The 16,654-nt window shown below is 35.8% G+C and overlaps 1 protein-coding gene across 1 annotated transcript in view; it reads left to right on the top strand.

The window, feature by feature from the left end:
- LOC132151441 (semaphorin-5B-like) overlaps positions 1-8,478 on the top strand; it is a 39,031-nt gene extending 30,553 nt beyond the window's left edge. The window contains exons 13-20 of the mRNA XM_059559540.1: positions 1,772-1,915; positions 2,158-2,305; positions 2,399-2,627; positions 3,667-3,885; positions 3,961-4,131; positions 6,843-6,983; positions 7,143-7,351; positions 8,317-8,478. Coding sequence (XP_059415523.1) covers positions 1,772-1,915; positions 2,158-2,305; positions 2,399-2,627; positions 3,667-3,885; positions 3,961-4,131; positions 6,843-6,983; positions 7,143-7,351; positions 8,317-8,478 — 1,423 coding nt within the window. The remainder of the gene's footprint in view (positions 1-1,771; positions 1,916-2,157; positions 2,306-2,398; positions 2,628-3,666; positions 3,886-3,960; positions 4,132-6,842; positions 6,984-7,142; positions 7,352-8,316) is intronic.
- The last annotated feature ends 8,176 nt before the right edge of the window (positions 8,479-16,654 follow it).

Here is a 16,654-nt window from a genome sequence, read left to right as displayed (position 1 = left end):
TGATATACTAAAATAACTAAAACTAAAGCAATAAGACTAGACAGACATATAGAAAGAAAAAAAAAATACTAAAATGGCAAAAACATAAAAAATTACTCAAACTTACATTAAATTGTAAATTACATACAAAATAAATAAACCAATGTCAAAAGCACGACAAAATTATTAAAATGTAAACAATATTAATTTGCAAATATAAAAATAAAAGATTATCCAAAATATGAATAAATACTATAATAGTATAGAAAAAAAATATTGAAAATCTGAACAAAGATACATTTTTTTAAACAATTTAGTTTCTACAAAAAAAAAAAAAAAAAAGTCAAGTGTCACTTACAATTTCTTCTCAAAAATCTAGTTAACTGAACAGATAATTCTGATGTCACCATTATGACACATGTGTTGGTATTCGGTAATGATATACCACGGTAATGAATATGCATGACATTGTTATCATGGGCACTTCTAGATACCATGAATAATTATATATTACAAATGATTCAGAATTTGGAATGCATTTTAAAGGAGCTATGTGGAGGTTTTTACTTAAAAAATCTTTAAGATAGAGTTTTCATTTGTACATGTATAAACCAACCATGATGTAAAAAAAAGAAAGACACCTCGACTGTCCGGCACGGTTGCCTCTATCAACCTGTAGGCTCAATTGTGTGTGGAGGAGTTGGGCCCGAATTGGCGCGAAAATTCACAAAATGTGACGTCATGCGCGTTCTCGTCTACTTGGGCTTACAACCGTACGGCACGCCAGCCATTATAGTAAGCAGCGGCAATAGTGTTTTCAAATGGACTCTGCGAATGGAAAGAAGCGACCAGCCTCCAGCACAATTCAGACACCCACGGACACTCCTCGTAATTAAAAAAAAAAAAAAAAAAAAAAGAGCGTGTGCACTGAGAACGAGCATGAGACTGGCTGCAGTTCCTCTAACGGCCACTGGTGTCAGTAATGGTTAGAAATTTCAGAACCTACGCAATGCTCCTTTAAGAAAACTATTCCCATCAACTGGTCAAAATGCACAACACCGCTGTATGCTGCATGAAAGACTCCTGAACACTCTGATGTAAGCAAGCACGCATGAGAAGCACATGGAGGAACACGTGAGAGACGTGCTGAATGAAAGCACATTCACTCTCTGACAGCAGATGGCGCAAAACTGCAGAAAATGCAGCCTTTACTCTCGAAACCCCACAAATAAAGCAGCTGCACAACTTTCTAAACCATATTTAAATCATTTTAAACAGCCATTTAGATTTGTGTATTCTATGGTGTTCAACACAGTGCCAAATACTTAAATATTTAAACTTAATTGGCTATTTATTTTCTAACTTTTTTTTTTTTCATTTTAATCTGGACTACAACATGCCCTAGATATTGTTTGAAAGTGTTTTGATTCTTTGTTGTTCATTCACGCTTTACATAAGGGCTTCATTAGTTAATTCATTAGTTAAACTGCCAATGAAAAATTCTTCTGAACATTCATTAATCTTAGGTATTCTGATATTTATGTAGCTATTGCTCATTGTGAATGTTAATGCATTAACTAAGGTTAACAAATGAGGTCTTATTGTAAAGTGACACCGATTTGTCTTTATAGTTCTGTATTGCTTTATTGTATTTAAATGTTCAGTTATTTTTGTTATAAGAAAAAAGTCATTTAACCTGTTTATGTTATTTATTTGTATTATGACTAAATATCAATACCGTGATAATAGCGTTTAGCGTAGTATCCATGCTAACCTGCTAGTGTTTGTTCAGGAACGGAGGCTGGACGCCCTGGTCATCCTGGGCCGAGTGCAGCACCAGCTGTGGCATTGGATTTGAGGTCCGTCAGCGGTCCTGTAACAACCCAGCACCCCAACACGGAGGACGTGTATGTGTGGGACAGGCACGAGAGGAGAGGTGAGACGAGAGGGAAGGCTGTTAGTCAGACTATGCTTTTAATTCACTACAATTGAATCATAAATGTGAAGTGTTCAGGAATCAGTTGCACTACAATGGCTTTGCTTTATGGTTTTGATTCACTAAAAAGAACCAACTCTTAAGAGTCGTTCGTTTGATTTTCTAACTAAACTGATTCATAAGTGTGTAAGTGTTTATTTGAGGTTACTGGAAAATGATTTGGGTTCATTTGTGTGATTCAGATTGTGTAACGAAAATAATCCATGTCCTGTTCCGGTGTCCTGGGTCTCCTGGAGCGCTTGGTCCAAATGTAGTGTTGTCTGTGGTGGTGGAGTCCAATCCCGTGTTCGAACCTGCGAGAATGGAAACACATGTCCTGGTTGCCCTCTGGTAGGGTCTTAAATGGGTTTTATAAAAAAAAAAAAAAGAAAAAAAAATTATATTGGAAAAAGATTTGAAAAGCATGTGTGTTACTGTATCCAGGAATATAAGGCGTGTAACTTGGACTCGTGTGCCGAAGTGAGGCAGACCACACCATGGACACCCTGGTACCCGGTTAATGTGACTCAGATGGGGGCGAGACAGGAGCAGAGGGTCAGGTACACCTGCAGGGCTCTCCTCGCTGACCCTCACGACCTTCAGCTCGGCAAACGCAAGGTAGAGACTCGCCTCTGTCCCACCAGTGACGGAGCTGCTGCCTGCGAGACTGACGGTACACACACACACACACACACACACACACATACACACACAGAGAGAGAGCTGCTTTTCTGATAAAACATGTGATTAAAATGTGATTTAAAAAATTCAAAAATCTATGTTTGCTATGCTTGTTTGTATGTACAATTTGACCCGAAATGTATTTATTATATATCAATATATTTAAATAATATGAATAATAATATTTTTTATTTAGTAATAATAAATATTATTATTAACAAATAAAATATTAAACAAAATAATAATCATTTTATTTTATTATTCTTTTATTTTTTTATTTATTATATTATTACTATATTATTTTAGAACATTATTATCTGACTAAATAAAACTATAAAATAAAATAATAATAATAATATGAATTGCTGGTCGTCTCAGTGATCAGCCGTGAAACAGTGATTCTGTCCAAATTCCCTTTAAAATCTTAAATGATTCCCTTTGAGCTAAATTGACTTGTTTCCCTTACATATTATTTTATAATATTATTATTTTACTAAATAAAATAAAATAATAATAATTATTATTATTAGAGTAGTAGTAGTAGTAGTTGTATATAAATATTTTTTATCTAATTACATTATTATTTTTATTATTATTGTTGTTGTTAAATATAAATATAACTAATATTACTGCTAAAATATTTCCCTATAAAATAAAAAATGACTATTTGAGAAAAATTAAACAATTAAAAAATAAAGAAATAATAATTATATTTTACATTACAACTGTAGAATTAAAATAATAATATTTATGTATTGTTTAATTTCTTAATTTTCAAACGTTAAACCGGCAAACTTTTATTTTGACGGAACACAACTTTTGTTGACAGCTGCTGGTTAATAAGCGCTTCACGCCACTTTTAGATGCTGAAAGCACTGTATCATGAGCTGCTCGCGTGTAAAGAGACACAATGCTGCTCTTCACTTTAAAATGCACCATGCATGTATTTATGTAATGAAATCGCAACATTGATAATTGCACTAATCCATATTGTGCAATCCTAATAAATGCACACTTTTATATTTGTTTAGGTCTAGTTGAGGATTTGTTGAGAATGGGTCGACCTGTGACACGAGTGCAAGGAGCCGCCTGGTCGTCTTGGGAAATGTGGTCCTCATGTTCCGAAGAGTGTTCCAAAGGCTTCCGCACACGCAAGCGCTCCTGCGCCACACCGGATGGAAAGAGCACGCCGTTCGCCTGCAGCGGAGCACCGGTCGAGTATCAGGACTGCAACACTCAGCCGTGCCCAGGTCTGAGAGAGCTTTTGAAGTACGTCACTCTTGTCCTGTTTATGGAGTAGTGTACTGACAGGTGTTGTTTTTCAGTGAAGGGGGCGTGGTCATGCTGGTCTTCCTGGTCTCAGTGTTCTGCTTCCTGTGGCGGCGGTCACTACCAGCGCTCCCGTACCTGCTCTAACCGTTCCCCTGCTCATTCTGGAGACATCTGCATCGGCCTGCACACAGAGGAAGCGCTCTGCAACACACACAAGTGCGATGGTGAGAAAATCACATTCTTGCAGCAGTAAAAGAATATTGTTTATTTTAAACTGGAGGTCTAATGCTATTTCATGCATTCGGGCTTATTCACACTGTTGTAAGAATTGTAAGACATTGTAAGAATGTCTTCAAAGAAGTTTGTTTTTGGTTGTGAGGGAAAGATTTGTCCATTTTGGTGATGAAAGTGTGTATACACACATTCCACAGTCTTTAACTTTGTTTCCTGTAAAATCCAGTACTTGGCCTTAAAGGGTAAGTTCGCCCAATTTGCAAAATTATGTCATTAATAACTTACCCTCATGTTGATCCAAACCCATAAGACCTCTGTTTATTTTTGGAACACAGTTTAAGATATTTTAGATTTAGTCCGAGAGCCCTCAGTCCCTCCATTGAAACTGTGTGCACGGTCTTCTGAAAGTCTTTCTGGACGATGTCCAGAAAGGTAAGAAAAACATCATCAAAGTAGTCCATGTGACATCAGAGGGTCAGTAAAAAATAAAAATAAAAATAACTTAATGAAATATGCTACTTTTGTTTAGTCGTTTTTTTATTGTTGTTTAATATCTAGATATAGTTAATGAGTTGAGTTAGTTCACCCAAAAATGAAAATTATGCCACTAATAACTCGCCCTCATGTCGTTCCAAACCAGTAAGACCTCCGTTTATCTTCAGAACACAGTTTAAGATATTTTAGATTTAGTCCGAGAGCTCTCAGTCCCTCCATTGAAACTGTGTGTATGGTCTACTGTCCCGGTCCAGAAAGGTAAGAAAAACATCATCAAAGTAGTCCATGTGACATCAGAGGGTCAGTTAGAATTTTTTGAAGCATCGAAAATACATTTTGGTCCAAAAATAGCAAAAACTACGACTTTATTCAGCATTGTCTTCTCTTCCGTGTCTGTTGTGAGAGAGTTCAAAACAAAGCAGTTTGTGATATCCTGTTCGCGAACGAATCATTCGATGTAACCGGATCTTTTTGAAACAGTTCACCAAATCGAACTGAATCGTTTTAAACGGTTCACATCTCCAATACACATTAATCCACAAATGACTTAAGCTGTTAACTTTTTTAATGTGGCTGACACTCCCTCTGAGTTCAAACAAACCAATATCCCGGAGTAATTTATTTACTCAAACAGTACACTGACTGAACTGCTGTGAAGAGAAAGATGAATACCGAGCCGTGCCAGATAATGACTCGTTCAAGAGTCAAGAAGCGTTTCTGTCAGACGCGTCCGATTTGAGAACCGAGGAGCTGATGATACTGCGCATGTGTGATTCAGCGCGAAGCAGACTGACACACAGAGCGTCTGAACCAAACTGATTCTTTTGGTGATTGATTCTGAACCGATTCTGTGCTAATGTTATGAGCCCAGGTAAACCGAAGGCTTGCAGTTATCGCCAATGACGCCATTACGTCGAGCGCAAAAGAACCGGTGAACTGTTTTCTTCAACCGGTTTATTGAATCGAACTGTCCGAAAGAACTACTGGTGATCCGAAAACCGATGCAACCGGTTCTTCAGTCGTGAACGAGTCATTATCTGGCTCGGCTCAGTGTTCATCTTCAGTTCTCTCTTCACAGCAGTTCAGTCAGTGTACTGTTTGAGTGCATGCATTACTCCGGGATATTGGTTTGTTTGAACTCAGAGGGAGTGTCAGCCACATTAAAAAAGTTAACAGCTTAAGTCATTTGTGGATTAATGCGTATTGGATATGCGAACTGTTTAAAATGATTAATTTCGATTTTTGGTCTTACAACAGACACGGAAGAGAAGACAATGCTGAATAAAGTCGTAGTTTTTGCTATTTTTGGATCAAAATGTATTTTCGATGCTTCAAAAAATTCTAACTGACCCTCTGATGTCACATGGACTACTTTGATGATGTTTTTCTTACCTTTCTGGACCGGGACAGTAGACCATACACACAGTTTCAATGGAGGGACTGAGAGCTCTCGGACTAAATCTAAAATATCTTAAACTGTGTTCTGAAGATAAACGGAGGTCTTACTGGTTTGGAACGACATGAGGGCGAGTTATTAGTGGCATAATTTTCATTTTTGGGTGAACTAACTCAACTCATTAACTATATCTAGATATTAAACAACAATAAAAAAACGACTAAACAAAAGTAGCATATTTCATTAAGTTATTTTTATTTTTATTTTTTTTTTACTACTGGCAAAACCCCTAATGTGCAACTGTGTTTGATTTCAATAAAAAGAACGGGCTCATAAGAGTAATTCGATTGGGAATCGATTGAACTGTATCAGTTATACTCTGTGTTTGATTCACCGGTTCATAAGAGTCATTCATTCAGAAATCAGTTTAACCCTAACAGTTGTAACAGTGCTGTATTTGTTTGATTTACTAAGAATAACTGGCTCATAAGGCAAATTTTTCGGGAATCGGTTGGTCTGAACTAATTGCACTGTATATGTTTGATTAACTTAAAATAACCGGCTCATAAGAGTAATTTGTTCGGGAATCAGTTGAACTGTACCAGTCATTTGTTCAGTCATAAGAGTCATTCGCCGAGCTCTGCAGCAAACTTTCACTCGAAAGTCAAAATGTGGACTCAGAGGAAGACCGCAAGGGTTTAGGGTGCTATTTGGGACAGAAATGCCCCACTTTAAATACTCTGCATGACTGTGTTAATGATAACACAGTTGTGAAATCTGTGTTCTGCTTATCTTGCTCACCTGTGTCAGGTGGGTGGGGGGCGTGGTCAGAGTGGGCAGAGTGTAATGAGGAGGGGCTGCAGCTCAGGACTCGTACATGTGAAATAAGCTCCGCCTCTTGCCAAGGAAACTCCACAGATCAGAGACAGTGTCGACCCAACGACAGCGCAGGTTAGTTAATTTCTCTCTTTTTTGTTTGTTTCTTTCTGGCCTCTCAGACTACAGTACAGTTTCACATGAAGGTAAATCTGACTTAAATCATCCAGCATTCAGGATTTGATATGTCTACTGACCCCATTGAAAGATTTCTTTCTGTTTTGTCTCCTGCAGGGTTTTCTCTGTTCCATTTGGTGCTGACTGGAGCATGCTGTTTTCTGGGAGCCGTTTTGTTGTCCGTCCTGGTGTATGTTTACTGTCAGAGACTCCGCAAACCCCCTCAAGAGTCCGCAGTTATCCATCCCAGCACCCCCAACCACATACACTATAAAGAGAACAGCTGTGCGCCCAAGAACGACTTATACACACCCATGGAGTTCAAGGTATCCCATCATGCCACAGTGTTCTCTCTGTATTAACTGGTGGGTTGCAACCGCAACACTAATTAGTACAGATAATAAAAAGCACTTAATCATATAATCATGCGTTGTTAATATAGAGAAATAAATAGGATTACATTTTTAAAGGGAAGTAGAAAACAATTCTTCACAATTCAAGAAACCAAAATAGTCATTATTAATTGTGTATACTGTTTGGCCTATGCAGTTCATGATTATTTTATTATTATTTGTTTTTATTTAATAATATATACAATAATATAAATAATGTTTCAATAAAAAAAATATTTTATAGTTTTATTTTTTTTAAATATGTTATTGTATTATATAATATTGTTATATATTATATATTGTAAATATAATATGTGAATTCATATTATTATTATTTTATTATTATTATTAGTTTGATAAATAATTCTTGTCTTGGCGCAGTTGAGATTGAAAACGCTCCCTTTTGTTTGATTTTAAAAACATTATTATACATACATATATTTTTAAATAAGTATTATATTATATGTTATTTATATTATATTTTTAAATAATAATTAATCATTATAATTAAATAATAATAATAATTAAATATATAATATTATATATTTTTAAATAAATATATAGTATATAATTATTTATTTAATAAGAATAATAGTTCTCATTATTATATTATTATTATTATTTACTTTTGTTCACTGAATAATTCTTGTCTTGTGTTGGGATCTCTGGACATCTGATGTCAAGTCAAAGAGAATCACGACTCTCTCTAATCTGCTCTCGTTCCTTCCATCTGTCTTAACTCAATCATTCCTCATTTTTTGGTTCCCTCTCTTCCCTCGGAGCGTTGACATCACAGGACCCCTGCAGCATGATGCAAAACACACTGTGGCCTTTGAAATATTGAAGAGACTTTCAACATATCTTGTGCTTACTTTCTGTGCTCTCTCTGTTCCCCGCAGACTCTGAATAAGAATAACCTGCTTCCACCAGACGAAAGCTGCAACTTCTTCCCATCAGCGTTACCGCAGACCAACGTCTACGCCACCACATATTACCCGTCTCCTCTGGGCAAATACGACTTCCCTTCCATGGATTCACCCTGCAGCTACATGCACAGCTGATGCACAGACACACATCTCATGCTTTCTTAGGGCTGTGTGAACACAGTTACGCACCTTGATCCCTCCATGCAGACGCATTGGAAAATGCATGGATCCACAGGAAGGCTGAGTGCATAATCTGCATCTCAAAAGATGCAGAAAGATGCAAAGGAGTGAGGTTTGGATTAGACGGGCCCATGTAGTTTTCTTGTAGCATTTCCTTTCCTAAATGTCATCTCGAACTGGAAGTTCAGCTGATCACATGCTTCGTAATAACTACAGACTGACCCTCACCAAGCATGCACTCTTCTTATAAAGCAAAGGAGCAAGAGGAATTCTGGGATCAAGCTCAAAACTGAATTGTGACGTACTACTTTATGTGCTGGCATCTTTGTGTTGTTTTTCACAATTGAAAAACTGCAACGCAGATCTCGCTTTGAGTGGATAAAGCATGAAAGTTTCCAGATGTCTCACAGTAAGCCTGGACATCTGTTTCTCTTATTTGATCCTGGTTTACTTCTTTTTCTGTTCCAGATCTCCAAGAACTCCAAAGATGTGAGATACATGTAATCAGGATCAACGGTAGATTAACATCAGTGATGTATGGATGAACTCATAAGAGAGACCGTTATCTTCGGTGTCCAATAAAAGACCTGAGCTCATGAATATATGGCCATCCACACACAGTTACACATATGGCTGTGGATTTGTCTGTCAGACACTTTTAAAGGGAAAGTTCACCAAATATGATAGTTCTGTCACCCTAATGTCATTACATAAATTTATGACTTTTTTCCAAAGGCAAAACACAGTATGTGAATAGGGGTCAGATGATGCTTTTTTAAAGATCATTATTTTGTGTATTTGGTGTAACAGAAAATCTTGACATGCTTTAATGTTAAAAAAAACAGATTATCTTCCAAATACTGTACATTATTGTAGGTCCTCTATGCCCCGCATCTCTCAAACACGTCATTTTCAACAAAGTCCCTCCTTCTGATAAGCGCAGTCTGCTCTGATTGGCCAACTGACCCAGTGCATTGTGATTGGCCGAACACGTAAGCACTCGTCGGAAATATAACACCCCTTTCCTTAACCGTGAGCTTAATCTTTCAAAATAAATGTAAAGACAGTTAATAATGTCCTTAGTTTTACTATCAGTTCAAGCCCGAAAGAGGAACAGAGTCACGTTACAGACACAGTGATGAAACTCATATGGGTTTGGAGTAAACAAGACACGGACGGTTGAGACGGCTGACTCCACCGTGTGACCCTGTCTCTCTCTCTCTCTCTCTCTCTCTCTCTCTCTCTCTCACTCTCTCTCTCTCTCTCTCACACACACACGACACAAAAAAACGACGCGCAAAACAGTTGATTAATACAGTACATTAAGATTTTTATCTTAATGTATTACAAGCTTTCTGAAATGTTGTTTAAAAATGCAAACGAGGCATTGTCTAATTAAATATGCACTCATTTGCATACACATCTGAACATTGGATTATGCTGTTGCCCTATTAAAGATTTTGGAGATTTTTATAAAAAAAAATTAACCCTTTTTAGGAATCAAATTGTATATAAATCGGATGAATGATATATGAATAGACCAAACCAAATGTGTATAAACCTTCAGGATACAGATGGAAATAAAACTAAAGTTTAATCTAAGTTTAGAGATCAGTCTTTAAAGATGTGTAATGCAATTGAAATATACAGACATAAGTTAATCAAATGTAATAAAAATAAACAATTAAATGTTTATTTTGGATGTTTTCTTTCCATTAGTCTGAATTAAGACAAGTTATGGAAACAGAATAGCCCATATTATTACCAGTGCGTGAAAAAAAAAAGTTTTGTGAGAAACCGAATGAAAGTTACTTGTTTAAAGCTTTCAGAATTCAAATTCACATATTCATATTCATTCAAAGTTGTTGCAGTGAGATTGTGTAAAAGAGTGTCTCGCACATAATGTTAAACTCTTTTTCACAAGTAATGAAATATGAAGATGTGTAAATAATGACAAATATATACATTTTAAGCATTAATCAAATGAATAGTGACAGAAACAGCAGTATGAAATAACTTGAGTGCGAGTTTAATTGAATCTAAAGGGATGTGCATTTATAAGTTTGTGTGTATATTTGTAGCTGGCATTATATATTTATACACAAATTCAGATTTTTTTGTTGTCGATGGAATCAGGTATTTTTTCCTCACTATAACTCCACAGTGAACACATGACACTGAAAGCAGTAAGTTGTCTTCAGAACCCTAAGAGTGCTCAGATTTACACTTCTTTCTTACATATGACTATTTTTTTTTTTCTGTCTGGCATCATGTGTACAGTACATGTTTAATGACAATATGTTTAATGAAATATTTAATGTTAATTCTTTCCAATGAGCCCAATGCAAGACGCAGATGGTCTGGTTGGGTGTTGAATATGGCACTGGAAGCTGGAGCTGGACGCTTGCTGATGATGCTTCTGTACGCTGATGTTGCATGGAAGCTTTCTATGCAATAAATGATTTCCCAACACATGATCACTGCCTTTTTACACTGTGAACATTTTGCTATGTTTTTATATGTTGTACATTGTTCAAATAAATAAATATCCAGCTGGATGTCAAAACACCACAATTTACTTTTCTGTCAAGACTTTATTTGATGTATGTACTGTATCTATCTATCTGGATAACTGTGTTTTAATAAAAAAGAAAACAAAAGCACACTTCTTCTTCTACAGCTTCATCCAGTCCAAAGTCAATTCATCATTTAAGAAGCTTCGCTGGCTTTTTGCCCAGGAGTCAATGACTGTGACCTTCTGCAGATGTAGAGATCTGGAGATGATGAGGGACTCACTTTAAATGGTTTAATCAGCTCGTACATTTCAGAGTCTCTGACATGAAGGCAAGAAAAAAATACCGGCCAGCTCTTGATATCTGAGGGGTGATGCTGGATTTTTGGAGCATGTTTTGTAGAAATCAGCTGCGATGGTCACGGATGTGTTGATGATTGAACACAGATGAGACATTTTGGAGCCACAGCCGTCAGCTTGACACGCACGACCCAAACAACACACTCACACGAAGAAGAAACTTCTCAAGAAACTCATGCGGATTCCAAGAAATGAGGATTGTACTGCCAGACTTGACGTAATAAACTCACTCTGTACACACACACACCCATGATGCTGGTGTGAGTAAAGACATCTTTTAGAGGTTATAATAGTCCCTGAAGGATGCGTCCAGCATGGTTTCATCAGCGTCAGTGAGCAGATGGACAAAAACAGAGTGAAACATGCTCACAGCGTCCCGAACACAAACACAGGAATGAATGATCTCAGCACAGATACTATTGACTCTTCTACTGAACAGAGACATACAGGCTCATTAACATGCCTGATTGTTTACGGATTCATTTGTTTTCATTTGTAGTTCATTAAAAGAGTAAATGGATGGGATTCATTTCAGAACACTTTCTAATAGCTTTGGGACTCCATTTAGACTTATTACAGGGCCGATCAGATGCGCTTCTCATCGTTTATCATCACACACATAAACACAAAGAGAGTGTGCGTTTGGGCCTCAAATCTTCAAAAGCACAGTTCAAGAGAAGCAGGGTGAATTTAGGTTCAGAGACATTTTTAATCATTGTGCTGAATGGGAAAATGTTGCCAAGTTTACCTGAATTTACCCTATGGTTCATATTTGGTTCATTTTTAATATGTCAATATGTTCTCATCAGGTTCCAGCTATCTGGAAGCAAGCTTACACTACACCCCTATTTAAAACTGGCGATCGATATGACATGAACAACTACAGACCAATTTCTAATCCCCATGTTCTTTAAAAAATACTGGAATCTTTAGTTTCTACCCAACTTAAATCATATTTGCACTCGCATACTTTTTTAAATGAAATGCAATCCGGTTTCCAGTCAGGGCACAGTATAATATCCGCCACTTTAAAAGTCATGGATGACATCAAAGAGGTTATAGACAAAAAATGTACCTTTGTTTCTTTGTTTATAGACCTCACAAAGGCGTTTGATACTGTGGACCATTCATTACTGGTTAATACCCTGCTGAGAGCCGGCATTGGATGTAATGCTGTCAAATGGTTTCATAGCTACTTGACCAATCAATTACAAATGGTTAAATATGGCAATGGCATGTCAAACCCAGTTCTTGTTATGAAGGGTGTTCCACAAGGTTCAGTTTTCGGACCCTTGTTTTTCCTAGTTTAAATTAATAATATTTGTGATGTTTAAATTTTGTAAGTATCATCTGTATGCAGATGATACAGTTTTGTATTCCTGTGCTCCCAGAGCTGAGTTAGCCTTTTCAAATATGCAGGCAGATACCCTGCAATATGCTCTACAAGATTTGAAGCTGTTGTTAAACCCTCATAAAACTAAATTTATGGTTTTTACTACTGGGCGAACAAAGCTACCATCCATCTCCATCACGTCACTGGATGGAGTTTGTATCCAGTCTGTAGACAATTACAAATATCTAGGATTTTGGATGGATAAAAACCTAACCTAGCCTTTTTCTGTCACAGATTGACTACGGGGATACTATCTACAGATTTGCCTCTCTGTCCACCTTGTCCAAACTTGACCCCGTTTATCACTCTGCTCTCAGATATGTCACTAACTCTAGTTTTAGGACACATCATTGTATATTGTACAGTATGGTAAGATGGTTGGCCCTTCATTTGTGCAGGCTTGAACAGTGGTATATTTTAATTTACAAAGTTATTTTAGGAAAACTTTTCAAATTATTTAAATAGGATTTTCTTTTTATAATTTCAAAGCTGTCATAATCTCAGGTCACATAATTTGCTACAGTTCAAAGTGCCGGCTATTAGATCAGAGGCTGGAAAGCTAAGCCAGTTTTATTATGGCCCTTGGTCTTGGAATGAAGTGCAGACCAAACTCAAACTTCAATTCCTCATCTCTTTAAATTATTTTAAACATAGAATAAAGGAGCTGGTCACTGCTAATTGCAGTTGTTTTGCCAATTCTACTACCACTTAACTTTTTTTTTTGAATCTGTGATCAGTATTATGTAAGGTACTGTGTAATATCTAAATGTATGCTCTGCTGTGCTGTGTTTCAGTGTTGTATAATATTTTGTTGTGGAGACTTGTTTTGTTGACTTTTCTGTTGTATCAAATGATGATGCTGTTTTGTTTTTATTGTGGCTTGTTATATGTTTAATTCTGCTATCCGACCCTGTCCTGACCAGGTCTCAGTTGTTTTAACCTCAGTGTGACTTTCATGTTTAAATAAAGGTTAAGAAGAAAATATTTAATATTATAAACATTATTTTTACTGTAAAATAAAATATACTATTAAAAACATATATTAGGAAAAATAAACAGTAATTTGCTGGAAAATCTTTTTTTAAGTAGTTTATAAAGTAGACTACAGTAACTTTTTACAGTTTTTTTTTTTACTGGCATTTGATATCGTTTTTCTTCTGCAGAATAGAAAGTGTACTCATAAAATACATAACCTAGAGCATTTAGTGTGAGTTCACACACCTGTCATGACATGAAGCCAAAACATGATTAATAGGTTATACATATATTTCATGAAATGTCTGACTATTTCTTCACCACGTTGATGTTTTTGTTCTTTCTCAAATCAAGCTTTTGAAAAACATGCTTCAACTGATTCCCGGAGGAATTTCTAACTCCTATTTGGAATCAGATCCTGGATAAACTGGATTCCCTTTTCGAGTATTTCTGTTGCTGTTTGCTGTCAAGCTCTGGCTCTGAGCAGCGTCATATGAGCCAGTAATGCTGTCTCCACTCAGGTCCGGTGGGTGATGATGATTGACGTGAAATCACCTCACGGATGAGAGAACGTCCTTCCTGATTCCCAGCTCAACAGCGCCCTCTGCTGTCATCTCTCTCTCTCTCTCTCTCTCTCTGTCACACACACACACACACACACACACACACACACACAGTGATTCAAATACTTCCTGCCTCTTTATGAACTGACTGATTGATTGATTATTCTGGGCAGACACCAGCAAAAGACTAAACAGAATACTAAAGAGAGAAAACATGATGAAGAACTAGGACACACTGACTGCATGCATATAGGCTACAATTGAAACAATACCATGAATTTGTGTGAGAGGGACTTTATTGCAATTTATTAATAGCATTTAAAAAAAATTTAAAAAAGCTGACACTACTCTTTTCTGACGCTAATCATCATATTGCAATATGCAATATGCAAGGCAGTGACATCCTTCAGATAAATGTTTTCCCTGCCACTGTTTGAACAGTCTGACTCAGCTTTAGCTTTTGCATGACGTGCTGTATTAATGTGTCAGTGTGGTTTAGTTGTAATAAACTAATCTGGTTCCACTCAGACTCATTCCAGTCTATTCTGAAAACTTGTTTTGTGTGCTTCTCTTAGTTACTGAATTAGAAAGATCTGGGCACAGTTCTGTCGGAGAGCCATCAGAGAATCCAGGATCGAGAGAGAGAACTGAAAGACATGAAAAAAGACTCAGAAACACTCACGGTAATTATATTCTATTGGTTTTATGAGCATATGTATCGGGTCCTCTTATTTTTGTCTGCATTTGTTGCGTTTTCAAGCATGTGTCCAGCAACCCAGAGCAAAATGTTTCCACTGGATTTAAAACCTTTTAAATTTAAAATGTTTTGTTATCATCATTACATCAGCAAATTATTGTATGAAACATTCACATTTCAACCGCTCACAGTGAGAGAGGCCACACCCACTATACTGGAGGCGGAGTCAGTGAGACCTCGTAGCCCCTCCTCTGCCTGTAAGTCACTCAGTGTACATTATTTGAAATGATACATTACATTTTAATTAAAATAAATAGTTTAGAAATTCTAGATCTACATAACCATTTAAATAATTCATAAATGTATTCAAAAACAAATAACAGTGAGAGGATGAAAAATGGTCATGAAAAACTAAATTATTTTGTTTCAATAACACTAATAATTATTTTATGAAACAAATGCATACTTTTATTCAGCAAGCTGCAGTGAATTGATCAAGTGACAGTAAATTCAGCTTTACATCACCAGGTTAAAATATATTAAAACAGAATAATAATATTTCACAATATTACTATTTTTGATCAAATACAAACAGCCTTGGTAAGAGACTTTAAAAAACATTGAAAAATTCTACCAACCCACACACTTGCCTTTTCCAAATTAGCTCTAAAAACAGAAAATCATTATAATTCTTATATTATTAATTATGTAAAGAAATGTTGACTGGAGCTCAGCCAACAGAAGGTAATATAAAGGTTTTTGTTTGTTTGCTTGTAGCATCCTGGCTCCATGCCCCTCAAAGGTGCAAATTCAGGGGCGGGGCTTGGGTATAACAGCCAATCGTGGAGCTGTCAGACGTATGCTTCGCAGATATGCACGCCAATCAGAAGCTGGAGATCCCTGTGACCCTGTATTGTTAAGACCCAAATTATTTTTGAATAGAGATTCAGCACTTTTTTGTACAAATATATATTTATGATTTTCATTACTGCAATACAGCCATGTTAATCATTCTGTCTAGACATTTTTTAAATCGACTAAAATATTTTATTCATATAACAGTAATAAAGAATTTATTTTTTAAATTATAGAAATGAGAAGTGAGATGTAATTATGCTTTACTGCCATAAAAAAACATACCTTAAATCTCTTAAATGGTTTAAAACATGATTTATTTTGTTTATGCAATATATATATATATATATATATATATATATATATATATATATATATATATATATATATATATATTCCCACTGAACATGTTTTTCCCACCCTTTTTTGGATTGTATGGTTATAGCAAACAATTACTAATATTAATATTATACTAATATAAATATTGAATGATACATAAAAATAATTGTTTTTGTTCAATTGTTATTTTTTTTTATAAAAATTCAGCACCTTTTCAATTTCATAGCTTATAGTTCAATATTATATTCGAGTGAATTTTTTTTTAATGCAAAACAAATGTATTTTTCTCCTCTAGACACCCATTTATCCACCCTTTAAGGAAAAAGATTGTACGATTATGGTAAATAATTATTAATATGAATTAAAATAATTAATAATGTAAAGCAATATAATAATGATTTGTACTGTCAGTATAATATACCAAAAATGTTTGTACA

The sequence above is a fragment of the Carassius carassius genome, chromosome 10 (genome assembly GCF_963082965.1).
Source record: "Carassius carassius chromosome 10, fCarCar2.1, whole genome shotgun sequence".
Classification (NCBI taxonomy): domain Eukaryota; kingdom Metazoa; phylum Chordata; class Actinopteri; order Cypriniformes; family Cyprinidae; genus Carassius; species Carassius carassius.
The sequence above is the reverse complement of the archived record's forward strand: the minus strand, read 5'-3'. Positions and strand labels throughout refer to the sequence as shown.